General features: G+C 39.6%; 1 protein-coding gene across 2 annotated transcripts in view; it reads right to left on the reverse strand.

Moving 5' to 3' along the window:
- The window catches only part of dtx2 (deltex 2, E3 ubiquitin ligase), a 57,108-nt gene extending 36,199 nt beyond the window's left edge, over positions 1–20,909 (reverse strand). For both annotated transcript variants that reach the window (XM_072243702.1, XM_072243701.1), the window contains exons 1-2: positions 20,506–20,909; positions 9,849–10,413 (exon numbers count right to left, since the gene is read on the reverse strand). In XM_072243702.1, coding sequence (XP_072099803.1) covers positions 9,849–10,413; positions 20,506–20,839 — 899 coding nt within the window. In that variant the 5' untranslated portion in view covers positions 20,840–20,909. The remainder of the gene's footprint in view (positions 1–9,848; positions 10,414–20,505) is intronic.
- Between the last annotated feature and the right edge of the window lie 773 nt (positions 20,910–21,682).

The following is a 21,682-nucleotide window of genomic DNA, read 5'->3' on the forward strand; positions in this document are numbered from 1 at the left end:
TTCAATAAAATGCTCACTGATGTGAATTTTTATCTCAACTTTCCATTCTTGCTTACACATAGTCATTTCTTTACCCTATGGCCATCAAGTATCTGCCCATCTCTACTGTAAGATCAAAGACTGCCTTCACTGTTTGAGGAAGACTATTCCAAGGGCTCCAAGAGAAAATATTGAACCTTCTTGGTTGGGAGATTCTTTTTTTGAACAGTGATTCCTGTTTCCAGATTCTCCAAAAAGACAAAGTCTGCTCTCAACATTGACTTTTAGACTCTCTAGGATCCTGTACATTTCATTCACCCCTTCGCACTCCAAATTCCTGAGGAATTCTATCACAACTGCCTGCCCATTCCAGTTATCAGTCTAAAGAACCTCTAAATTTCATTGGATTAGGGTCCAAATTATGTTTTTTTTATTGTGTTTTTCCATGTAGTTTTTAAGCTTTCTTTATGCTGTCTTACATGTTACAATTTAGCTAGAAAGATCTTGGCTTTGGTTTTTATTTCCCCATAAGGTTAGAATTAGTGTAGAGGAGATAATCAGCAGCGGGAGCAAAACACATTGGTGGGAGCTGATTATAGGTCTTTAAATAGCAGTGGTGATGCAAGGTGCAGAATAAATAAGGAAATTAGATGCACATGCGACAATAATAATATAGTAATCATAGGGGACTTTAATTAGTACTTGCAATGTCTGGAATCTACACAAGATTCCTTCCTTGGTACACTGAGGAGAATCGACCATTTTAGATTTACCACTGAATAAATTGTTCATTTGTAATTATTGGAAAGGGGCCCACAGAAAGAATGACCATAAAATAACAGGAAGTTCAAAATTGGGGTACCTCAGTCTGAAACATAGACTTTCAATGTAAATACCCTTGAAACTATTTGCACTGGTAAATTTATATCAAACAAAATTAAAATTGTCTTGGGATATTAATAGGAATACATTCAAAAATCTAGAAAATAAGTCAATTGCCAAGGATGCCAGGTTGGAGTTTTATGATGCTTTAAAAAGGGTTCATGAAATAGTACTGCACAAGAACAGGCCCTTCAGCTTATGATGTTATGGCAAATTAATTAAGGTAATGACATCTCACACATTCTGCCTGTTCATAGTCCATATCCCTTTATACTCACCTAGGTATACAAGAGCTTTTTAAATGCTTCTATCACACCTGCCTCCACCACCAAGTTCAACCCTTGAACTTTCTCCATACCATGTTAAATGCATGCCTCCTAGTATTAGACACTGAGCCTGAGGGGATATTGGCTGTCAATTTAATGATCTTCTGTCAGGAAGATCATTAAATGGTTAAAAAATGGTTTTTTAATAGTTTTTTAAATTTATTAATGGTTAAAAAAAATATTGACCAGAACAAAGGGATTTGCAGGTACATATATATCAAGTCACTGAAAGATAGCATGCAGGTGCAGCAGTCAGGAAAGCAAATGCTATAATGGTCTTTACTGCAAAAGGGTTTGAGTTCAGGAGTAAAGACGTCTTGGGATATAGGGCATTAGGTAGGTTACACAGCTGAGTTCCAATTTTGGTTTTCTTATCAGAAAAAGAATGTACTTGCTGTGGAAGGAATATGGAAATGACTTAATCAGATTGATTCTTGCAATGGTAAATTTATTTATTATTCAAGAAGAGTTGGGAAAACAAGGCCTTTATCATTAGAGTTTATAAAATTGAGAGTTGTCCCAGCTGAAAAATTCAGATTTTTTTAAGGTTTGACAGAATAAGAGGAAGGATATTTCCCTTAGCTGAGACATCTAGGTGCGACCAGGGCAATTTAAGATGGAATCTAGGGCAAATTTCTTTACTTTGGTATTCTCTAGCCCAGAAGTCAGCGGAGTCAAGTCATTTCTTTTATTCATAATTCATGATTGATAGATCTTTGCATTTTAGAATAATCAAGGGACATGGGCAAGAAAGTGCTTTTGAAGAATGGAAAAGTACGCTAGAATTGAATGGCCTACTTCAGTATATTATCATCTTCAGTAGATTTGGCCCCAGAATAGACATTTCCTGCCAACAGTAGTGACCTCATTCAGCATATCCTTCAGTTGGCCAATTCTCAGTTCTGATCCCTTAACTATACCATCGGCCGTTAGTAGTTCAGAGCCTTTCCCCAAAACACATCAGCATTTCTGCTGGCCTCCCCCTCACCTACCCTGAAACATCACTTTGAATTGAATATGACCTCTAAAGATTAAAAGGTTAAAGTCTGTCCCGAGCCTTGTGGCCCATCAGGCCGGAGCTTATGCCGGTTTCTGTGGTGTGAAGCCTCTAAACTCCAAAGATAATTCAGGTCTTGCTCATTCGCCACTGTCACCGGAGTAACTGAAAACATTTTTATTTTGTTAAATGGTTCTTAAAAGAATGTGTTGTTTTGTTACAGGATGTGATGAACAGTGAAAGCAATTCTGTGATTCACTTGGCTTTCTATAATCTCTCTTCCTCCCATAAATTTAGAACTAAAAGGGCAAGATAACAGCTCAGCGTTGTAAACTCTCAGTCCAAGAACAGTGCAGAGCTAGCAGAATTTTATATTGGTAGGAAAACAGAAATCAGGACAGAAGAGAAACAATGCCAGACAATGCAGCCTGGAAATTTTGGTGGTAGTTGAGGGTGAGGATAAGGGCATTTTGATTGAAGGAGGTAATGGGCAGGTGAAGAAAAGGGAAGCTGTAAGAGGGGAGTCATAATGGAGAATGGAAAGGGGGGGGAAATGACCAGAATTTACAGGATCAATGTCATGCTACCCAGACGGATTACGCGGCGCCGGTCTTCCAATTTGAGAGTAGCCTCATTGTGGCAGTGTTGGTGGCCGTGGAGCAACATGTCAAAATGGGAATGGAAAGTAGAATTAAAATGGGTCGCCAGCAGGAAATCCCGCCTGTTGTAGCAGACACAGCAAAGGTGCTCGATGATGCTCAATCTAAGTCAGGTGATGTTAAAAGCCGGCCACTGAGTAAATACAAAAAGCACCAAATTACACTAAAACCACAAATATTATACAAAAGCTGCTACATCCACATTCATTTTACTGTCTGTTCTTACCACAGACAAGAACCTTCAACTGAATCATTTGATTTGATTACCATAAATTCTGGTGTATAAGCCAATCCCCATTTTCAAGGTTAAAAAAGTGACTTTTTCATCTTACCTTTGTATAAGCCGACCCCTTTTGTAAAGGTTTTTGATTAACCAGAAAAGATCACAAGATCTCACATGCTGGTTCTCAACTTTGCCGGATCCGGAACCTGGAAATTTTGTGAACCAGTACCTGCTAAGAAAACAGGCCTACACATTGTACAGCGAATTTTTAATAAATAAATCAGAGAGGGAGGTTTTGGATTAGGTTCCCAATAGTAAAGAATCCGCTGAAATGTAACCCCCGTGAAACCATTTAGCACCCATCGTAATCTCATTAAAACATAAGATGGGGTGGCGGGATCAGTATGTGTACTCAATACTGAGTTTGCGACCACCATGTACAAAAGATTAAAACGAATGCGATATGATGCTGGCTTCAAGCTGAAGGTTGTTGATTTTGCTAAAGGAACGAATAAACCTGTGGCTGCTAAGAAGTTTAGTGTAAACGAGAAACAAGTGAGAGAGTGGAGAAAGGCAGAGGACATGCTGAGGGAAATGCCAGAGACGAAATGTGCAAACCACAGGAAAACGTGCCAGTGGCCAGAACTGAAAGAAAAGGTTTCAGAGTGGGTGAATCACCAGCGATCGTCTGGATACATTGTTACCAGAGAAATGATTCGAGTTCAAGCGTTGAAATGGGCCGAAAAACAGAGTAAGGTCAGCAAAAATTTCAAAGCTATGTGAAGTTGGTGCACCTGATTTATGAATAGACATGATCTTGTGCTGAGACAAAAAAACAAAGATTGCTCAGAAGTTGCCAAGTGACCTTGAGAATAAGATTACGGCCTTCCAGTCGTTTGTAATCAAGCATCGAAAGGCATATTCCTACCCGCTCTCACTGATTTGGTTACATGGACGAGACACCTATGTTCTTTGATTTTGCTGGCAACCGCACTGTCAATCAGAAGGGGGAGGAAACAGTCCTTGCCAAAACAACTGGACACGAGAAGCAACATTTTACTGTCGTGTTAACATGTATGGCTGATGGGACCAAACTACTAGCCATAGTGATTTTTAAGAGGAAAACATTCCCAAAGAAAGAAACTCCTGCAGGGTGTTGTTGTTTACGTTCAAGAACAAAGCTGAATGGACGAAGTAGGTTGCTTGAAGTGGGTTAAAGAGGTGTGGCGTCCACATCCCGAAGGTTTTAGGAAGGAAAAGTCGCTACTTGTCTGGGACATGCTCAAAGCGCACGTCATGTGAGACAAAAGCAGCATTGAAAGCTGAAAATACAGACATTGCAGTCATTCCCGGTGGTTTGACATCTGTGTGTAAATTTCATAAGCCCACTTTCTTTTGTATTTGACTCAAAAACAGCTAATAAATACGACCTGTCTTCCGTGTATTCATTTTTCCAAAGTTGGCACCCTCTCATAAGCTGACCCCCTAACTTTTAGGACCAAGCTTTAGGGCCAAAATCTCGGCTTATACACTGGAATTTACGGTAATTCCAAAACTTCTCCAGGCAGTTGCTAGCACACTGTAGTCTCTTGCCAAATTCACTGATTCTAAAAATTGGCTGATAAAATAATGCTTTTTCCTCACTCAGTCAAGAATCTTCACATGGGAATATCCAGCTTACAGCTGCAACACTACTGAGCAACACGGGCAAAGAAATAACTGATAGCAGGACAGGTCTGAAAGCACCTTCTTACCTATTGTGCAGGTAACCAACAAGATCTCATGTGTGAATGACCAGGTGATGAGGCAAGATGAAGATGTGATTGAAACAAATCTGAAGGCCGATACACCGACCAGGAGAGAATGAGCACAGAAATATATGAAGAGGTCAGTTTCACCATTCAGTGTGATTAATGTGGAATGAAATGTTTAATGTATTAAAAGCACAAAGTCTCAGCAAGAATGAGCCTAACCTAGCAAGGGATAACAATCCACATGTCAGTGCTCACCTCTCACCCTCGTTCTGTGCTAAGACATTCTAAAGAGATTATCTGCAAGCACCCACAGTGGATTGAACGCAGGCTGACAGCTCTTCCCTTCCACCCACACCTTTCCTTCTTCCAGCAGTTTGACTCATGTATTCCAGAAATCTAGTCATGAATGAACCCACGCCTGAGAGCAAGTCAAAAATCTCTTCAATGCCTGCCTCAGTCAAACTTCAGCTGCAACTCTCATTTACTTGCCAAATTCCAATAATCCTCAAAAGTGTATCAGAAACTTGAATCCACACCTCTCCTGAATAAATTACAATGATTCATACATTCTTGTTCAGCTCAAAGCGGTTAAAACTCTTACTGAGACACTGAGACTATGCCTCCTAGTTCTAAACTCACAGTAAAAGAAAAACCTTCACTTTTCCTAGCTAATCAAACCCACTCATTCTTAAATTTTAGAGAGATATTCTAGGCTTCAGAGTATGTAGTAGGCTAATCAATCTTGCTGTAAAAGATAAGAGTATCTCAGGAATTAATTGAGTATAAAAACTGAAAACACCCAGCAAGTCTGACAGCATTTGTAAAGAAAGAAATTGACTCTATTTTAAGCCAATAGCCTTTCCTCAGAACTGATGAAAGCTTTAACGCTGATGAAAGGTCACGAGCAAAATTTTACTTGTTTTTCCTCTTGACAAATGCTGTCAAGAGTTTTATTTCTGATTTCCAGCACATGCAGTTCTTTTGTGTTAATCTAGTAAATTCTGAAACACTTCAAGATAAGTATACCTTACCTCGAATACAGACCACATGCTGCTTTGGCAATAGTTTGCTCAATGGCATCCTAAAACATAGGGGTCTCAAGGACAGACAAACAAGTCAGTAAATCACCATTTATGGCCTATTAATGCACTGAAGTTTTAGAACAGAATCATCAGCTAATTATTCCCCAAATAGCTAATGAAATGATTTTGATTGCATTTGATTAAATTAATCCAAAACCCCCTGTATACAGTACCATGCAATAGTCTTAGGCACGTTAAAAATCTGTAAAGTGAAGATGTTTTCAAAAATAATGAAATGAAGCATTTCTAAATATCAAAAAATTAATACATAGACCAGTTAAAAAAGCCGAATCAATATTTGGTATGACCATCCTTTGCCTTTAAAACTGCATCAATTCTGTTAGGTACACTGTATTATAGGAAACCTAGCTGGAGCATCTTGGAGAACTTGCCAAAGTACTTCCGAAGACTTTGACTGTCTCACTTCTCTCTTTCCAGGTAATCCCAGACAGCCTCCATGTTGATATGAGGGTTCTGTGGAGGCAATACCATCTGTTGTTGAAATCCTTGTTCTTCAAATCCTTGTTCTTCTTTTCACTGACGGTAGTTATTTATGACCTTGGCTGTGTGTTTGGGGTCATTGCCCTGCTGCAGAATGAAGCTAGGACCAATCCCTGCTCGTGTTCTGTGATGGATAAGAATCTGCTTGTACTTCTCAGCACTGAGGATTCCGTTACTTCTGAACAGATCACCAACTCCATTTGCAGAAATGCAGCTCCCAAACCTGCAGGGAACTACCACCATGCCTCATGGTTGGCCATAGCACTCTCCAGTTCTTCTATGGACAAACTTCCTGTTTGAGCCAAAATTTCATATTTTGATTCATCAGTCCAGAGGGGAGTCTCTTGGCTTTGTTTCCACTTCAGAGGTATGGCTTTTTGGCTGCCACTTCTGACAAGATTTCACTGGAATGCACAGGGGGTGTATTTGTGCTGCAGTGGTTTCTGTGCAAGTTCAGAGCTGACAGGAGTGCTGGAAGGGACATCAGTCTGCTACATTCAGTCTCCTTGGCCAACGACTGCATTCTTCTTGCACATTTCATTGTGCTTCTTCAGAAGAGCTTGGACAGCACATCTTGAAACTCCTGTCTGCCACAAAATTATTGCTTGGGAGAGATCTTGCTGATGCAGAATGATCACCTTGTGTCTTGTTGCTATGCTCATTTTTGGCGTGGTGTAAGAATTGATGATTTGAAGGATAAACTGTCACATCTGCCACACCCTCACCTTTTAGACTGAATGTCCTTTGCCCAACTTGATTCCTTCCACACCCATTTCTGTTTCAGTTAATCAGTTTATCATTCAACTCATGTCATTGATCATTAGCACCTGCTTGTTATTTGTTTAATCATACACTGGGCTATATCTCTACAAAGTAATCAGGTTTTTATTTTGAAAAGTGGTCTATTATTTAATGTCCCATGATCCTCTCATATCTCCTTTGCCAATCACCTGTCCAGCTCTTGGTTCTATCCCTCCCCCTCCTGTCTTCTCCTATCATTTTGGATCTCCCCCTCCCCCTTTCAAATCTCTTACTAACTCTTCCTTCAGTTAGTCCTGACGAAGGGTCTCGGCCTGAAATGTCGACTGTACCTCTTCCTAGAGATGCTGCCTGGCCTGCTGCGTTCACCAGCAACTTTGATGTGTGTTGCTTGAATTTCCAGCATCTGCAGAATTCCTGTTGTTGTTTGTTGTTATTATTTAATGTTTCTTTCTTTGACAAAACAATCCCTAACATTTAAGATATTGAAAAATGAATGTTTGGAAATCTAAAATTTCTTTTCTACTGACACACTAATGCAAAAGATTAAAAAGAATGAACATTTTAAACAAACTGTATATACAAAAATCCAGGGTGTCCAATACTTTTGCACAGTACTGTATAACAATGAGGAACATGTTGATTTATCAAATGTACAAGTTTTTCTAATCTCTTCAATAGTGACACTCCAGGCGTAATTATTGCTAAGAGCCTAAACAACGGTTTCCCAAACTGGGGTCCATGGATGCCCCAGCTAAAGGTATGGCTCTAAAGCATAAAAAAAGATTGGGAACCCCTGGTATAAACAAACAAACTCACTCAAAAAAACAAGACCACTTTATTCCAGAACACAACAGCATAAAACTACCCCAGCTCCAGTACCTAGTATTCTTTCACTAGGGCAGAACAGCAAGTTCTGTCACATTGGCTCTGGTAGGTCACAGGATTATGTTGTGAAATCGATCATGTTGCTCAGAACACAGTGTATGAACTGTGACATCTGATTTTCCCAGTGACTTCAACCATTTGGCAGCAAATGGGTTTCTACCTACCAATTAACCAACCACCCTGAATAACTTAAAATCATTTAGTAATTAACCATAAATATGTTAGTTTCCAGCTTTAAACTACCTGCATAAAATGGTCAGCAGATAGTTGTTTAGAACCAAGTTTAACACAAGTATTGTCATCAATATGTTTCTGGAAAATTAGTCAAATCCAAATAAGTCTCTGACTGGAATTTGGATTCCCTGGGCCTCAGTGTGTCATAAATTGTTATAATCAGTTCTTATCAGTAACGTTATCAAATGTGAAAAATGAACTGTTAACACTGAATATTCATGCTCTCACCAATGCCTCCCAGACAAAACATACTCAGATGTTATCTTTCACAACTTGGGAGTTATTCCATGAACCTCACAGTCAAGGATATATTTATATTTAGGAACAATGTGTGTTCAATGAGATCCCCGACAATACAAAGATATAGTATCCAGAGGCTAGGATTATTCATCTGAATACATGAATTTGAATCCCATCACAATGGTTGGGCAATTTAATTATAATGAACTAAATATGAAATTTAAAATCCAAGTTTGTGTCATAAAACCACATCTTTTTCACTCATAATTTCAGGCTAGGAATCAGCCATCCTTATTCCCTCTATTATCTCGATCTAGACCAAAGTGGCTGGTTTCTGTTCTCTTAATTTTGGGTAATTAGAGATGTCAATAAATGGCAACACTAACATCATAGGAATTAATAAATGCAACATAAAATATACCAGTTCAAGTTTAAATGTTTGCAAGATTCCAGAAGAAATGTTTTGCTCATCTTTGAAAAGTCTTCATGCAATCATTAATTCAGGACCCCTTTTCTCCTGGGTACAAGTAAACTTTTCTAGAGAAGATCTCTGAAGCATCAGTGTTAAAAAGAGAATATCCTAACTAATTCACCCCAAACTCCATGTGCAGCAGTCTATTCTGGTTCCACACCTGAAAATATTTGACTGTGAAAAAGTGTTCCTCTCTCTAATCAATATTCTGCTTCCCCCTATACCCTCTCCTTTCCTCCAATTATGCCTTGGCTCACACATCTTTAGTTTTCACTGATCTACTATTGGCAACTAGACTTCTTTTTAGCTGCCAGAGCCTTAGCTCTAAACTTCCAATTTTTTTTTAATATATACATATTAAAAATTAGGGAAGTTTAGAGCCAAGGCTCTGGCAGCTAAAAAGACCTAGTTACCAATAGTGAATCAGTGAAAACTATATACGAGATACACACATATAATAACTTCCCTTGAGATACTCCATAAAATCTTCCTCTTTGACCAATATCTGATATAGCTACTCTGAACTTTTGAAAGGCATTACAAGAATGCAAGATGTTGCAAGCACATTTAAGGCAGATGTGTCACAAAGATGGAGCATTTTAGTTTGAACACACTACATATCCATAGCAAAAATCAGGCTGCTATAGAACACAACCATATAGTTTGCTACCAAACTGAGCAGACACAAGATGTGTTAAAACATTGATTTGTATCCCCTGAACCCAGAGTGCATCACCAACTTATTCTCAATATTTCCACATGAAGCTTAAAGTAAGGTTCATGCCAACTATGTTCTGCTATATCATGTGGAACTGCAAATTAATATAGTGCATTCAAGCTTTAATACGATACCTTGAACCATTAGTGACATGTGAAATGGACGCTGTAGGTAACCCTGTTGTAGCTATTGCTGAGCAAGGCCCATGTAGATTTCCCGTGGGAACTGGACCCACAGATACTGTTCTCTTACTGTAAGGAAAGTATCCGTGGTTAGGAGACATGATCTGAGAGGACCTGCTGGAAGTCTGTTGAGAAGGTCCTGCCAAGTTGTAGGGAGTATGTCGACTACGATTTAAAATAGGTCCTGAGGCTACATAAGGTAGGCACTGATGACAAGAACAGTTTTGACCTCTGTGCAGTGGTGGATATGGTGCATCAGAACATCTTTGAATTCGTCTCCGGAATCCAGTACTTCTATTTATCTGACATAGACTGGCCAAATCCACCATATAGTTGTATCCGAAGTTCCCTAAATCAGCTACTTGTTGTCTTCCAGTGAAGCAATCCTCTAAGAAAATAGAAATGGCTGTTTCATAGGCTGTCCATCCACCTTCATCGTTTTCCCATTGCCATACCAATCCTTGTCCTGGTGCAGTTGACTGAGCATATAGTTGCCTCCTGACTCTTCGCATTCTTCCTGTAAAAATTAAAATAAATTTAAATTCAGAGAGAACACGGAAGGAATAGAGAAGATTAAATAATCAATATTTTTCTTTGGGATATGCCGCTTGGTAGCCAAATGATATCACATTTATTTTTCCTCAACTGTACAGGTGTGCACCGCTTCACATCCATTCAGACAACGCCCGATCGTATATATATCCATAGTCCCAATCAGAGAACATGACGTAGCGGACGTAACCAATCTTGTGGATCGCGCGTCTTTCGAAAATATTACCGTAAAGTACATCATGGCTTCCAAATGCAGCAAAACCACTCCTAGTGATAGCAGCAGCAAGAGGCAAAGGACAAGTATTGATTTGGAGGTGAAACAAAAGGTTGTTAAACAATATGAAGGTGGAAAACCAGTGAATGTTATTGCTTGGGATCTAGGCATGTCACACTCGACAAACACAACGATCCTGAAAAACAAAGAAAAAATTCTCGAAGCTGTTAAAGGATCGGCTTCACTGAATTTAGTCAATACAGGTACGTTAGCTAAGTATATAATATGGTGTTTGCACAACGTCCAAATCACATAACGTCCGATTTCACAGAACGTATCGTGGATGTTAGTTAAGCAACGCATGCCTGTAAGTTGTTCCACCCCAAGTTTTTGTAACGGAGGTAGTTAATTAAAATCTTACAATATTTAATTTACATTGCCTATCTTTTCTACTTTCTTAAAACTATTTAGATTATACTGGGGAACATTAAAATGCTATATCCCAACCTTTAATTTAGCTGTCAGATATAGAATGACTTAATGGTTTTATTTGCTGTTTATCACCTTTTGCCTGCTTGTGTCCTCCACACAGCCTGCTTTCCCATTTTTTTTGGGAGATCAGGACGTTTTGGCCACAATCTGTGACTAATATAGACTAGGAGTAACGTTGATCCCACCTGTCTAGCTTACTAACCTGAAAATGACTCATTTTATTCTGGGAAAATGAATAAAGAACTGTTTTTCTTTAACAATTGCTCTGTGACTCTTCCAGGAGCAGCTGAATCACTTGCCATCCTCTTATCTGGGAAGTAACCACAAGAATTCTGATTTTTTTTTCACTATTACATCACTTACTGTGTGCGAGTTAGTCTTGAATGATCCACTGACTTTCATTGCAACATCCGGAGCTTCCACAGTGAAATCTATCTACTTAAAAGGCCAACTTTTCTTCAAAGGTTTAGTTGGACCCATGTTAGAGCATCAGTACATTGTTGTACTCTAATACATGTAATGATTTGGAGTTTGCATTCTTATACAGTACTCTATTTCCTGTCTATTACTCTCATTTAGATCAGTGCCTCTACAAAAGCTAGTTAAAAGTTAAAACATTTGCTTCATCTTTGTTAGAAAATGATTACTTTCAATTTCAGAACAGATTTGGCTGACATGGAATCTACAGTCCTATTTTACAACACTCAGTTCAGCTGTACAATCCCTCCTAACACTAACATACTCCCAATAAACATGCAATTTCACTTTACAATTGTCCATTACAGAAACAACCATGAAATGCATTTAACAATCACTTCTGCACATAGAGTTTCCTGTTATTCTTTCCAACTTCCTGTGCAGGCTGCAACTTTTAAAACTAGCACATATCTTCCTGCTTACATGTCAGTCAGAATTCTTTTTATCTATTTTTCTGAACTGTCCCATCCTGTTGATATCACAATTCAGTCCTTTCTCACATTTCAATTAGAATGAATTAAAACCTGTACCAATAATTTTAAGTTTGGAAATAATCAGGACCAAACGAAGGTACTGAATCCCTGCCAGTTTGCAAAACTACATAATACAAAGGCTACTCAAATCAGTCCCTGAAAGGGAGGACAAATGAAAAAGAAAGTCCACTTCAAAACAAAGTAGTCTTTTATCAGCCATTTCATGAAAAAGGTTACCAGGATGGCTGCCACAAGTGACAGCAAAGTGCATTTAGTATGCCTAATCCTAAAATTTAATACCACAGATGAAAACTGTGAAACATAGAAACACAGAAAATAGGTGCAGGAGTAGGCCATTCGGCCCTTCGAGCCTGCACCGCCATTCAGTATGATCATGGCTGAACCGTGTACCTGCCTTCTCTCCATACCCCCTGATCCCTTTAGCCACAAGGGCCATATCTAACTCCCTCTTAAATATAGCCAATGAACTGGCCTCAACTGTTTCCTGTGGCAGAGAATTCCACAGATTCACCACTCTGCGTGAAGAAGTTTTTCCTCATCTCGGCCCTAAAAGGCTTCCCCTTTATCCTTAAACTGTGACCCCTCGTTCTGGACTTACCCAACATCAGGAACAATCTTCCTGCATCTAGCCTGTCCAACCCCTTTAGAATTGTATACGTTTCAATAAGATCCCCCCTCAATCTTCTAAATTCCAACGAGTATAAGCCTAGTTGATCCAGTCTTTCATCATATGAAAGTCCTGCCATCCCACAAATCAATCTGGTGAACCTTCTTTGTACTCCCTCTATGGCAAGAATGTCTTTCCTCGGATTAGGGGACCAAAACTGCACACAATCCCTTACTACTGGCATCTCCGCACTACAAAATTAATCCAAAAAAGAACTAATTTTGTTTGGAAACTCTTAATGTTCCTGTGATCCACAATTGAACATTCTTTGCCTTCAAACAAAAACACTGCACAGACCTACAAAAGTCCATATGTTAGCTGCAGCTACACAGTACTACAAGCTCCCTCAACATGAATGAAACAAGCAGAAATAAATCAAGTTGCTTTTCCTCAGAACTGGGAACTGGGACTTGGGAAAGAGAAAAACAATTGATACTCAAGCCAATCTTGCTCTTCACTTGGCCTCATGCTACACAGACTGGCAACTTTGTGGATGCTACTCTCCACTTGAGTCAATATTACCAAGAGGCAGGACAGGCTGTGGAGACTGAATCATCTTATTGCTCTCGGATCAAGCAATAAGCACTTAGATACATATTCAAAATTTCTTGATTTTTCAGAGATCAACCAAAGCTATGATCAAACTTGTTGCCCTGGATGCCTACTTTAATAATACTTTCTGCGCACAATATGAGTTTGAAATCCCAAGTACTTCAAAACAAAAATGTGAGGACAACTCATAACCTCACCTGCTTATAAAAATACTATGACCGGAACCATCTTATACCATTGAGTTCATAGTGGCTGTAGTTTCATTCAGCAGTGCCCAGTAAATGAAAAACATTTGTTTCAAATTTCATAGCACATTACCTTTTTTAGCCTAATATTGACTTTTACAGCATTACCAAAGTCTGCGACCTATATTTATCTATATAAACGTGCCTACAGGTGAATTCTAGCAATAATCTCTCTAAACCAAAGTGTGGCTTTAACTAGCATTTCATCTTTTGCTGCTTTCTGGAAATAGGCCTATCCGTTTTTTTTCCTCAGTTCCAAACTGTCCCAGGTACATTAACACTATATTGCTAAAATCAAAATGGGATTACATACAAATTTGTGCAGTATACAAGAACAAAGTAATTGTCTGTCAACCTTCAAAATTATATTTTGCTATGCCTGCATGTAAAATTAGTTTCAATAATCCTTATCTTTGATCTTTATTATGTTGACCTGCTTCTCACGTACAAAGAAAAGGGCTGTCATATTCCACATTGACAATAAGTTGTCAGCACAACGTTCTGAAGTGCAACATTACGAATCACGTTGAACTAGGAGCCATGAACTGGTTGAAAACATGCTTCTCCAGATGCTTTTCTCATCCCCAGCACCCATGTACTTCAATGACCTTTTCTTCCTTGCACAATTGTCAGCACCTCAAAAAATTCACTACAGTATAGATACTAATCTGTGCTATCCTTTCTCTGCTCAGCTTTCCCTTTCCCCCATTGTAATTACTGTCTCCCATTCTTCCTCTAATCCCCTTCCCCCCCAACTTTTGCATTAGTTCCAGGTTTGAACCTTTCAGCTTTCCTGAGCCTCAAATTTAAATCTGACTTGGCTAATTATAGATCAGAAGACTAACCAACTCCTTGCAAATTTTGACAACTTGCATTTATGTAGCACAAAATCACCTCTCAGTCACAACCCAAACCACACTGCACATAACTTGCTTTGAAATACTAGAGTAGATGGATGCTTGAAGTGTATTTGGTGACTGGTTTGCACACAACAGAAGCCACAACAAAAATGCAATGACTACACAGCGATAACATTTTTGACGGTTTGTGAGGGAAGAATGCAGGGCACCATTCTCTGCCAAAGATTTAATGACCATCTTGGTTTTGTGTCTCCCATGTACAGTAACACCTCTGATATACAGTTGCTTGGTTCTACATTGAAGTGTGACAGCTTCCATTTAATGTCTGCATCCTGATGCCAGGCATAAATCTACGAAGTTCTTACTGCTGCCAACTTATATTAGTGTTATACACTTTTTTCAGTATACATTGATTTCATGAGATATTTGTAATTTCATGTCCAAAATATGTAACTGCAGCACCACATCAAATTTAACTTAATTCAGTGTCTGAATTGTTGTACAGCTGTACTGAATTATTAGCACATATGTGTGACGATAGTTTACCCAACCATTTTAGACTTGCATACAGAGGCATGTGAACAATGGTACCAATTATTTTGTCAATGCTGTATTTGGCCAAACTCATGAAGACATGCAGCTGCCAGCAACAACAGCCCCTCAGTTGCCTTACAATACTGTTTCAGCCCAAGTATTTCAAACTTCAAGTATCCTGAAGGGGCTATGTCTGTCACACTGAGTTTATTATCACTTTACTAACACCATCTGCTGTTCCTGAGATTCTTTGTTGCTCGCATTTCAGATTTCCAGCATATTGTTTGAAATTTAATGCAGAGAAATACTATGCTCCAGGAAGCACATTTAAGTGACAGACTTAAAAAAAAAACCTGAGCGTTCAAATGCACGGATGTTTGCTGCAAGAGACGAAAAGGTGCAACATAAATACAAGCCAAAACATTTTACATATAAAGAAATAGGTGCCAAGTCAAAGTGAGGCAAAATGTGAGACTTGGTTGGAGTGATATTTCAGAATGATTTAAAGATGGGGAAGGAGAAAGGTCTGGAAGCAAATTCTATGGTATAGAACCAAGGTTGCAGACCAATGAAGAAACTGAAGGAAATTTTCAGAATGTTTCACTGATGGTGGAGATCTCAGGAGGAAGCAGAGATAGATCATTCACCTAGCACTTCTGGCTATTATCTCTCCATTATAATAAGGTGGTTTCGTCAACAGTAAAGATATACCTGTGACCGACAGAGTGGTGGGGATAATGTCAAATCAGCTCATTGCTCAAGGGCAATTACTCATGACCCGGCTGAGACCCAATCTGACAGATGGGGACTTCAGATCTGGGCCAGTGATAGTGTCACCAAGCCACTCTTGGATGTCAACTTCAAAACTCCAGAGGAGCTTAATCAAGCCTCGAATTAGGAGAAATTTCTCCACGCAGTGTGATTTATTGCAATTCTCTACTCAGAGGGCTGTGGAGGCTGTCATTGATGAAAAACTCAAGATCAACAAGTTTGGATACTAGAAAATCAAAGAATGATGTAGGAAAATACTGATCATCGCCCATGAATTTGCTGAATGGCAGGGCAGATTCAAGAGACCAAATGACCAATCCTATTCTCATTTATGTTTTTAAATCAAATACAATGAAGCCCCCCTCCCCAACACTCGGAAAACACACGTTCTCTTATTTTCAAACGTAGTGGAAATAAGATAGCCTAGTGTAACCAGGGAAAGATTCCTCGCTCATGTTTGACCTTGAGATTTCACAGAGCCTGGAGTAAACTTTGAAGACTCCCTGGATGACTGCCTAATGTCTGCAAACACTGTGCCCTGCAGGACAGGGTGTACCCAAGGATTGCAATGGAAGAGTCCAGCGCAATGACTGCAAGTTATGTGGGTACGGCCATGTCAGGACACTGAATGACAAACCTGTGGGAAAGCTCTTTGAATTTAGACCTCTGTTTGCCAGATGTTCACAAGGAAGAACCAGAGTTGGGCTGGGAGGAAAGGTACCCAAGTCAATGATGGTGGTCCGTCTAGCTTTGTTCTGTGGTAATTACTTTAATGTGGCAGTTATAGAAGACCTGAATGCCCCGCTAGGACATTTGCAAGTGTTTAAGAGTCGACAACAATGTTATGTATGAAAACTATCAGAGGCAAGACAGGACAGATACTAGCGGACCACGTGGGTTATTTTTCGACCATAAGACCATAAGATATAGGAGCAGAATTAGGCCATTTGGCCCATCAAGTCTGCTTCACCATTTAAAGACCATCCAGATGCTCTGTGGTCATCAATAATACGACCAGTACTAATATCTATCCATAGTATCCTTTTGCCTTAAGTCACATATTTACAGATACTGACTGCAAAGTTGCAACGGTAAACCAACCATCTTCCTCAGGCACAAGTTAGTCGAGTGACAAGTTCCCCCTAAAGGCACCTTGTCATTTGATTAACTTGAGCCCGAGGAAGGCAGTCAGGTTTACCGTTGAAACACTGCAATCAGTATCTGTAAGTACAAACCCCATTTCCAGAAAAGTTGGGATATTTTCCAAAATGCAATAAAAACAAAAATCTGTGATATGTTAATTCACGTGAACCTTTATTTAACTGACAAAAGTACAAAGAAAAGATTTTCAATAGTTTTACTGACCAACTTAATTTCTGGAAATGGAGTTTGTATGTATCTGTTAAAGCCAAAGGATACTATCGATAGATTTGATAACCTGTCACAAAGCTTCCACAGTCATCGGTATTAATAATTGGGAATTATAAACACCATTTCTAAATTCAAATCCCACTGTGGGAGATGAACTCATTATTCAATCCTCTTGTAACTTGACCTCTGTGCTACCACCAAGCTCTTTGTAAGAGTTTACTGGTCTTACAGCTAATCAACTTTACTTTATATTCTTACAGGAACTATTTTCAGCATTCTCTATAGAACCAACAACTCAGCCATAGCAGCAATCTGAAATAAAATCCTTAAAAGCCTCAACAAGTCTAGTAGTATCAAATCAGGATGATCTTTCAGTAGTATCAAACTAGACAGTTATCAAATCAGGATGATCTTTCTTCCAAACTGAACAGAGGTGGTTGGATTGCTCTTTGTGGAAAACAGTCAGCCTCTGGCATAGCAGTCATTCACCAATTTCTGCATCAAGTAGAGGTATTGTACACTGCTTCTGAATGCATCATGGAGACTAAAACTTTACAATGTAGCTGAAGGTGAGGAGAAGAAAATTACTCTGATAAACTCCCCATGATGTCCTGTGTTGAGGAATGTGCATGATGAAGCCAACAGTTTTAGGTTTAACACAAGCCTGTACAGAATTGTTTCCCCTATGCCTTTCAATTTTACTCAGATTTCTCAGTCAAAAACTCCTTCATGTTAAGGACAGTCACTTATCTCATCTCTAGATCTGAGCTTTATTTACTCATATTTAGAAAGCAGTTGCAATGAGCCCGAAAGACAAGAGATCACAGTTAGGTGCAGCCTCTGGGCCATGTGGATAAACTGATTAATTTGACTTCAGGTGATCCCATTGGTGACACTTTTGAAGGTGTTAAAAAAAGAGCTAATCTAAGTGTCAAAACACCATTAATCTGGAACCACTGTGCCTGTTTGTTACTGGGAGTAGCTTTTGATGTCCGATTTTAAGCACAGCACACCATCAATTGTTTACTTTGACATTGCGGTGTTCGCACCGAGCTTAGCAATTAGCTTGCTGACATTTTATTGCCAGTCGAGGTGACGTCCTCAGTGCGTAGCAATTGCCAAGCTCAGCAAACGCTGCAACATCAAACACCTTGACCCATGCTACCAATATCCAACATCATACTAGACAAGATTTTTCAAGGCAATTGGACAGAGCTATTGGGGGAGAAGGTAATGTGTAAAATCTTGATTGCAAAGATTTGAGTACAAAAAAACTATGCTGATATATTGGTGCTCTCTGTGGACATTCTCCACTGAACTTGTTAAAGCTGGGAAAATATAAAGTCCCCAAGATCCTAATTCAAATAACAGAGGAATTAACTCCAGCATGCCAACTAATATTTAAACTGATTAACACCACAGAAATAGCATTGCACTTAGAGCATACACAAACTGCCTTACTTCCTACTTCAACAACAATACTTCAAAAACACTTCATTAACTGTAGAACACATGGGATGATAAAACTACTAAATTATCTCAATTCTAGCAAGGTCAGAGGGTTGTAAAATTACCACCACTATTCAGGGCCAAAGATAAAAAGCCATATAACCATATAGATTGATCATTGCAATAATGCCCTGAGGTAATAGCAGAACAATTTAGAAAAATAATCACAAGATAATTGAGCAGAATTTATATAGTTTTATAAAGGGGAAATGTTTGACCAATCTGCTAGCGTTCTGAGGCTGTAACAAAAAGGGCAGATAAAAGGGAACTGGCAGATGGAATATATTTAGATTTCTAAAGTGTTGGTAATGTGCCCAGTTGCTGCAGACACTATGGCTTGGGAGAGGAGTAAGGGTGGGTCATTTTCATACCAGCAATCAAGGATCAGCGTCAGGGCCTCAGTTATTAAGAGTCCATATTAATAACGGGTGACAGGACCGAGTCATTAGTGTAGATGGCTGCAGTCATTTACTGATGATACAGAGATAGATGACCTAGTAAATTGTCAGACAGGTCTAAAGGAATTAAACGCATGACCAAAAAGTAGAATGTTGGAAAATGTGAAGATATGCACTCTGGAATGAAAAAGTAACTTAATATTTAAAAGGGAAGATACCATCAACACAAAGGGATGTTGGAGTCATTGTGCTAAAAACCGTGTAGTCAAGTGCTGTAATTCGAAAAACTAGTGAAGTGCTGCCAATTATTGCCAGTGGTACAAAATAAAGATGCTTTGCTACAACTGCATAGTTGTATCAAAATATCTCTATGGTACATCTTTACTGGTGAAACCATGGAGTATTGAATACAGTTCAGTTTCCTTTTTAAGCAATTATATCATTTAATTGAAGGCAGTGCAGAGGTCACCCACGATTCCTGGGATGAAAGGAATAATACGCAGAAAGATATAATTTACACTTAGGAGTAACAGAATCTTATTAAATTGATCTTATTAAAATTCAAGTGTCTGAGGTGGCTTGATAGGTCTTCGCTGAGAGAATGTCTCCTATGGGAATATTTAAAATAGAGGGCATTGTTACAGAATAAGGGGTGAACTATTTCAAACAGAGACCAGTAGCAATTCTTCTCTCAAGAGTTATATATTCTCTACTACTGAGAGAATTGACAAAGTCTAAATATATTTAAAGAAATGAACAGAGACAGACTCCAAAGGCATGAAGCTATGGAGAGACCACAATGAAAGTAGCTGGTTAACCATCTTAATGAATGGTAAAGCAGCTTAAGGAGCTGACTGCCTTGCTCCTGCTGTTTACTACTTTTTTTCCTTACATAAAATCCAAAAACATCAACTGCAATTATCAAGTCTGAACCTCCTAAGGAGATATGCATTTGTTAATTTCTTTACTTATGTAATTCCTAACTTTAAGACTGTAAAAATTACATTTATTTTGGAAACAAGTATAAGTACTTCCAATGAAAAGATTCTCTACCTCAAAAACTAGACGTCATAAATATACTAAGAAATATGTAGTCCGCTGGAAACAATTAAAAACAGAAACAACGAAGTAACTGGAACACATCTGTTTAGCGATGTCGTTAATCTCTTACAAACCTTCTAAATATCAAGGTTAAAAAAAATAGTGGATTACCGCAAAGGAGATATGAGAAAATATCTACAGATACGTGATTTATAAAGTTGAAGACAAGACTCAAGTGCAGTTACCTCAGGTACACTAAAAACAGCACATTGTAACTAAATACTATATTTTAAGTAAACAAAAGGCCATTCTGACGTGAAGTTATGAATATTGAGCAATAACTAGACAACAGCAATAGAGAGCCGGACATGCAGAACAGCATTAAATGCTAATACGAATCGACGTTAGCAGTAGGTGGCTGAGTGGCCGTACCGGTGTCCTGGCGGAACTGGTGGAGTGTAGGGATATCGATTATGTAGGGGGCTAGCCAGGGGTCGGCCTGACCCAGCGCGATGCTCTGGGTTCCTTTGCCGGTGGCCGCCGCCGCCGCCGCTCCGTGTAGCTGCTGCAGGCTGCGCTCGACGTGCTCGCTCACTCGGCTGCTGTAGGGCCTCCAGTGGCCCGCCTCGTCCTCCCACTCCCATACCACTACCTGCGGCCCCTGGGCCACCGCCACCGCCACCGCCCCCACCCCGGCTGCAGGGAAGCTTGAGGCGCCACCGCCTCCCGCAGCCGCCCCTCCGCTTCCGTACGCCGAGGCCGCCATGTCGTGCTCCCTTCCCGGAGTAAACCGCGAGCGACAACCACGGACAACTTTCGGATCTAAGCTCCTCCCTCTGCTGTCTCCAGGAAAAAGGGGGAAGGCGTCACCGCGCTGCACCTTGGGCAATGTAGTTTATTGTGTCAGGATTCCGAGGATCTCACATCCAGTTTGCCCACTGACGGACTACAACTCCCATGAGCACAGTGACTCGCAGTCAGCTGACGGTTATGGGCAGGTGCGAGTGTAACAGCGGAGCTGCGAAACTTGTGGAGAACTTTTCATCATTCTGTTGTTGTAGTTGTTGGGCACCAGGAGAGAACTGCATTGGGAATGCGAGCTCAGCAATCACAGAAATTGTGGATTGAAAACAAAAACAAAGCGAATGTTGGAAATGTAAAATTGTAATGGAAAAACCCTGCAGAAAAATATTTCAGCTCAAAGATCGTTGCCACAAAGTGAAACTTCGTAGCTTTTATAGTCCTCTATCTATTTTTAAACGCGTATTCAATTCATCCCGGAAGTTTACACCCCACATTTAATCATTGCTGGGCCTCTTCATTTGGGGTAGCGGTTAGCGCGACACCATTACAACTCGGGGCAACAGGGTTCGGAGTTCAGTTCTGGTGTCCCCTAAAAGTCTCCTTTGTTCGTCCACCCCAAGAACGCCAGGGTGTCCTCCTACAGTCCAATAACCTTCCCGGTAGGTTAATTAATCATTATAAACTGTCCTAAACTAGGCTTAAAAGCTCGTTGGGGCGGAAGTATATAATTGATGATCCAACTGTTCAATGGCTTGTATTAGAAGAGATTGTGGATAAATAACATTGCAAAACTGAAAGAAAAGGA

The sequence above is a fragment of the Mobula birostris genome, chromosome 25, assembly GCF_030028105.1.
Source record: "Mobula birostris isolate sMobBir1 chromosome 25, sMobBir1.hap1, whole genome shotgun sequence".
NCBI lineage: Eukaryota > Metazoa > Chordata > Chondrichthyes > Myliobatiformes > Myliobatidae > Mobula > Mobula birostris.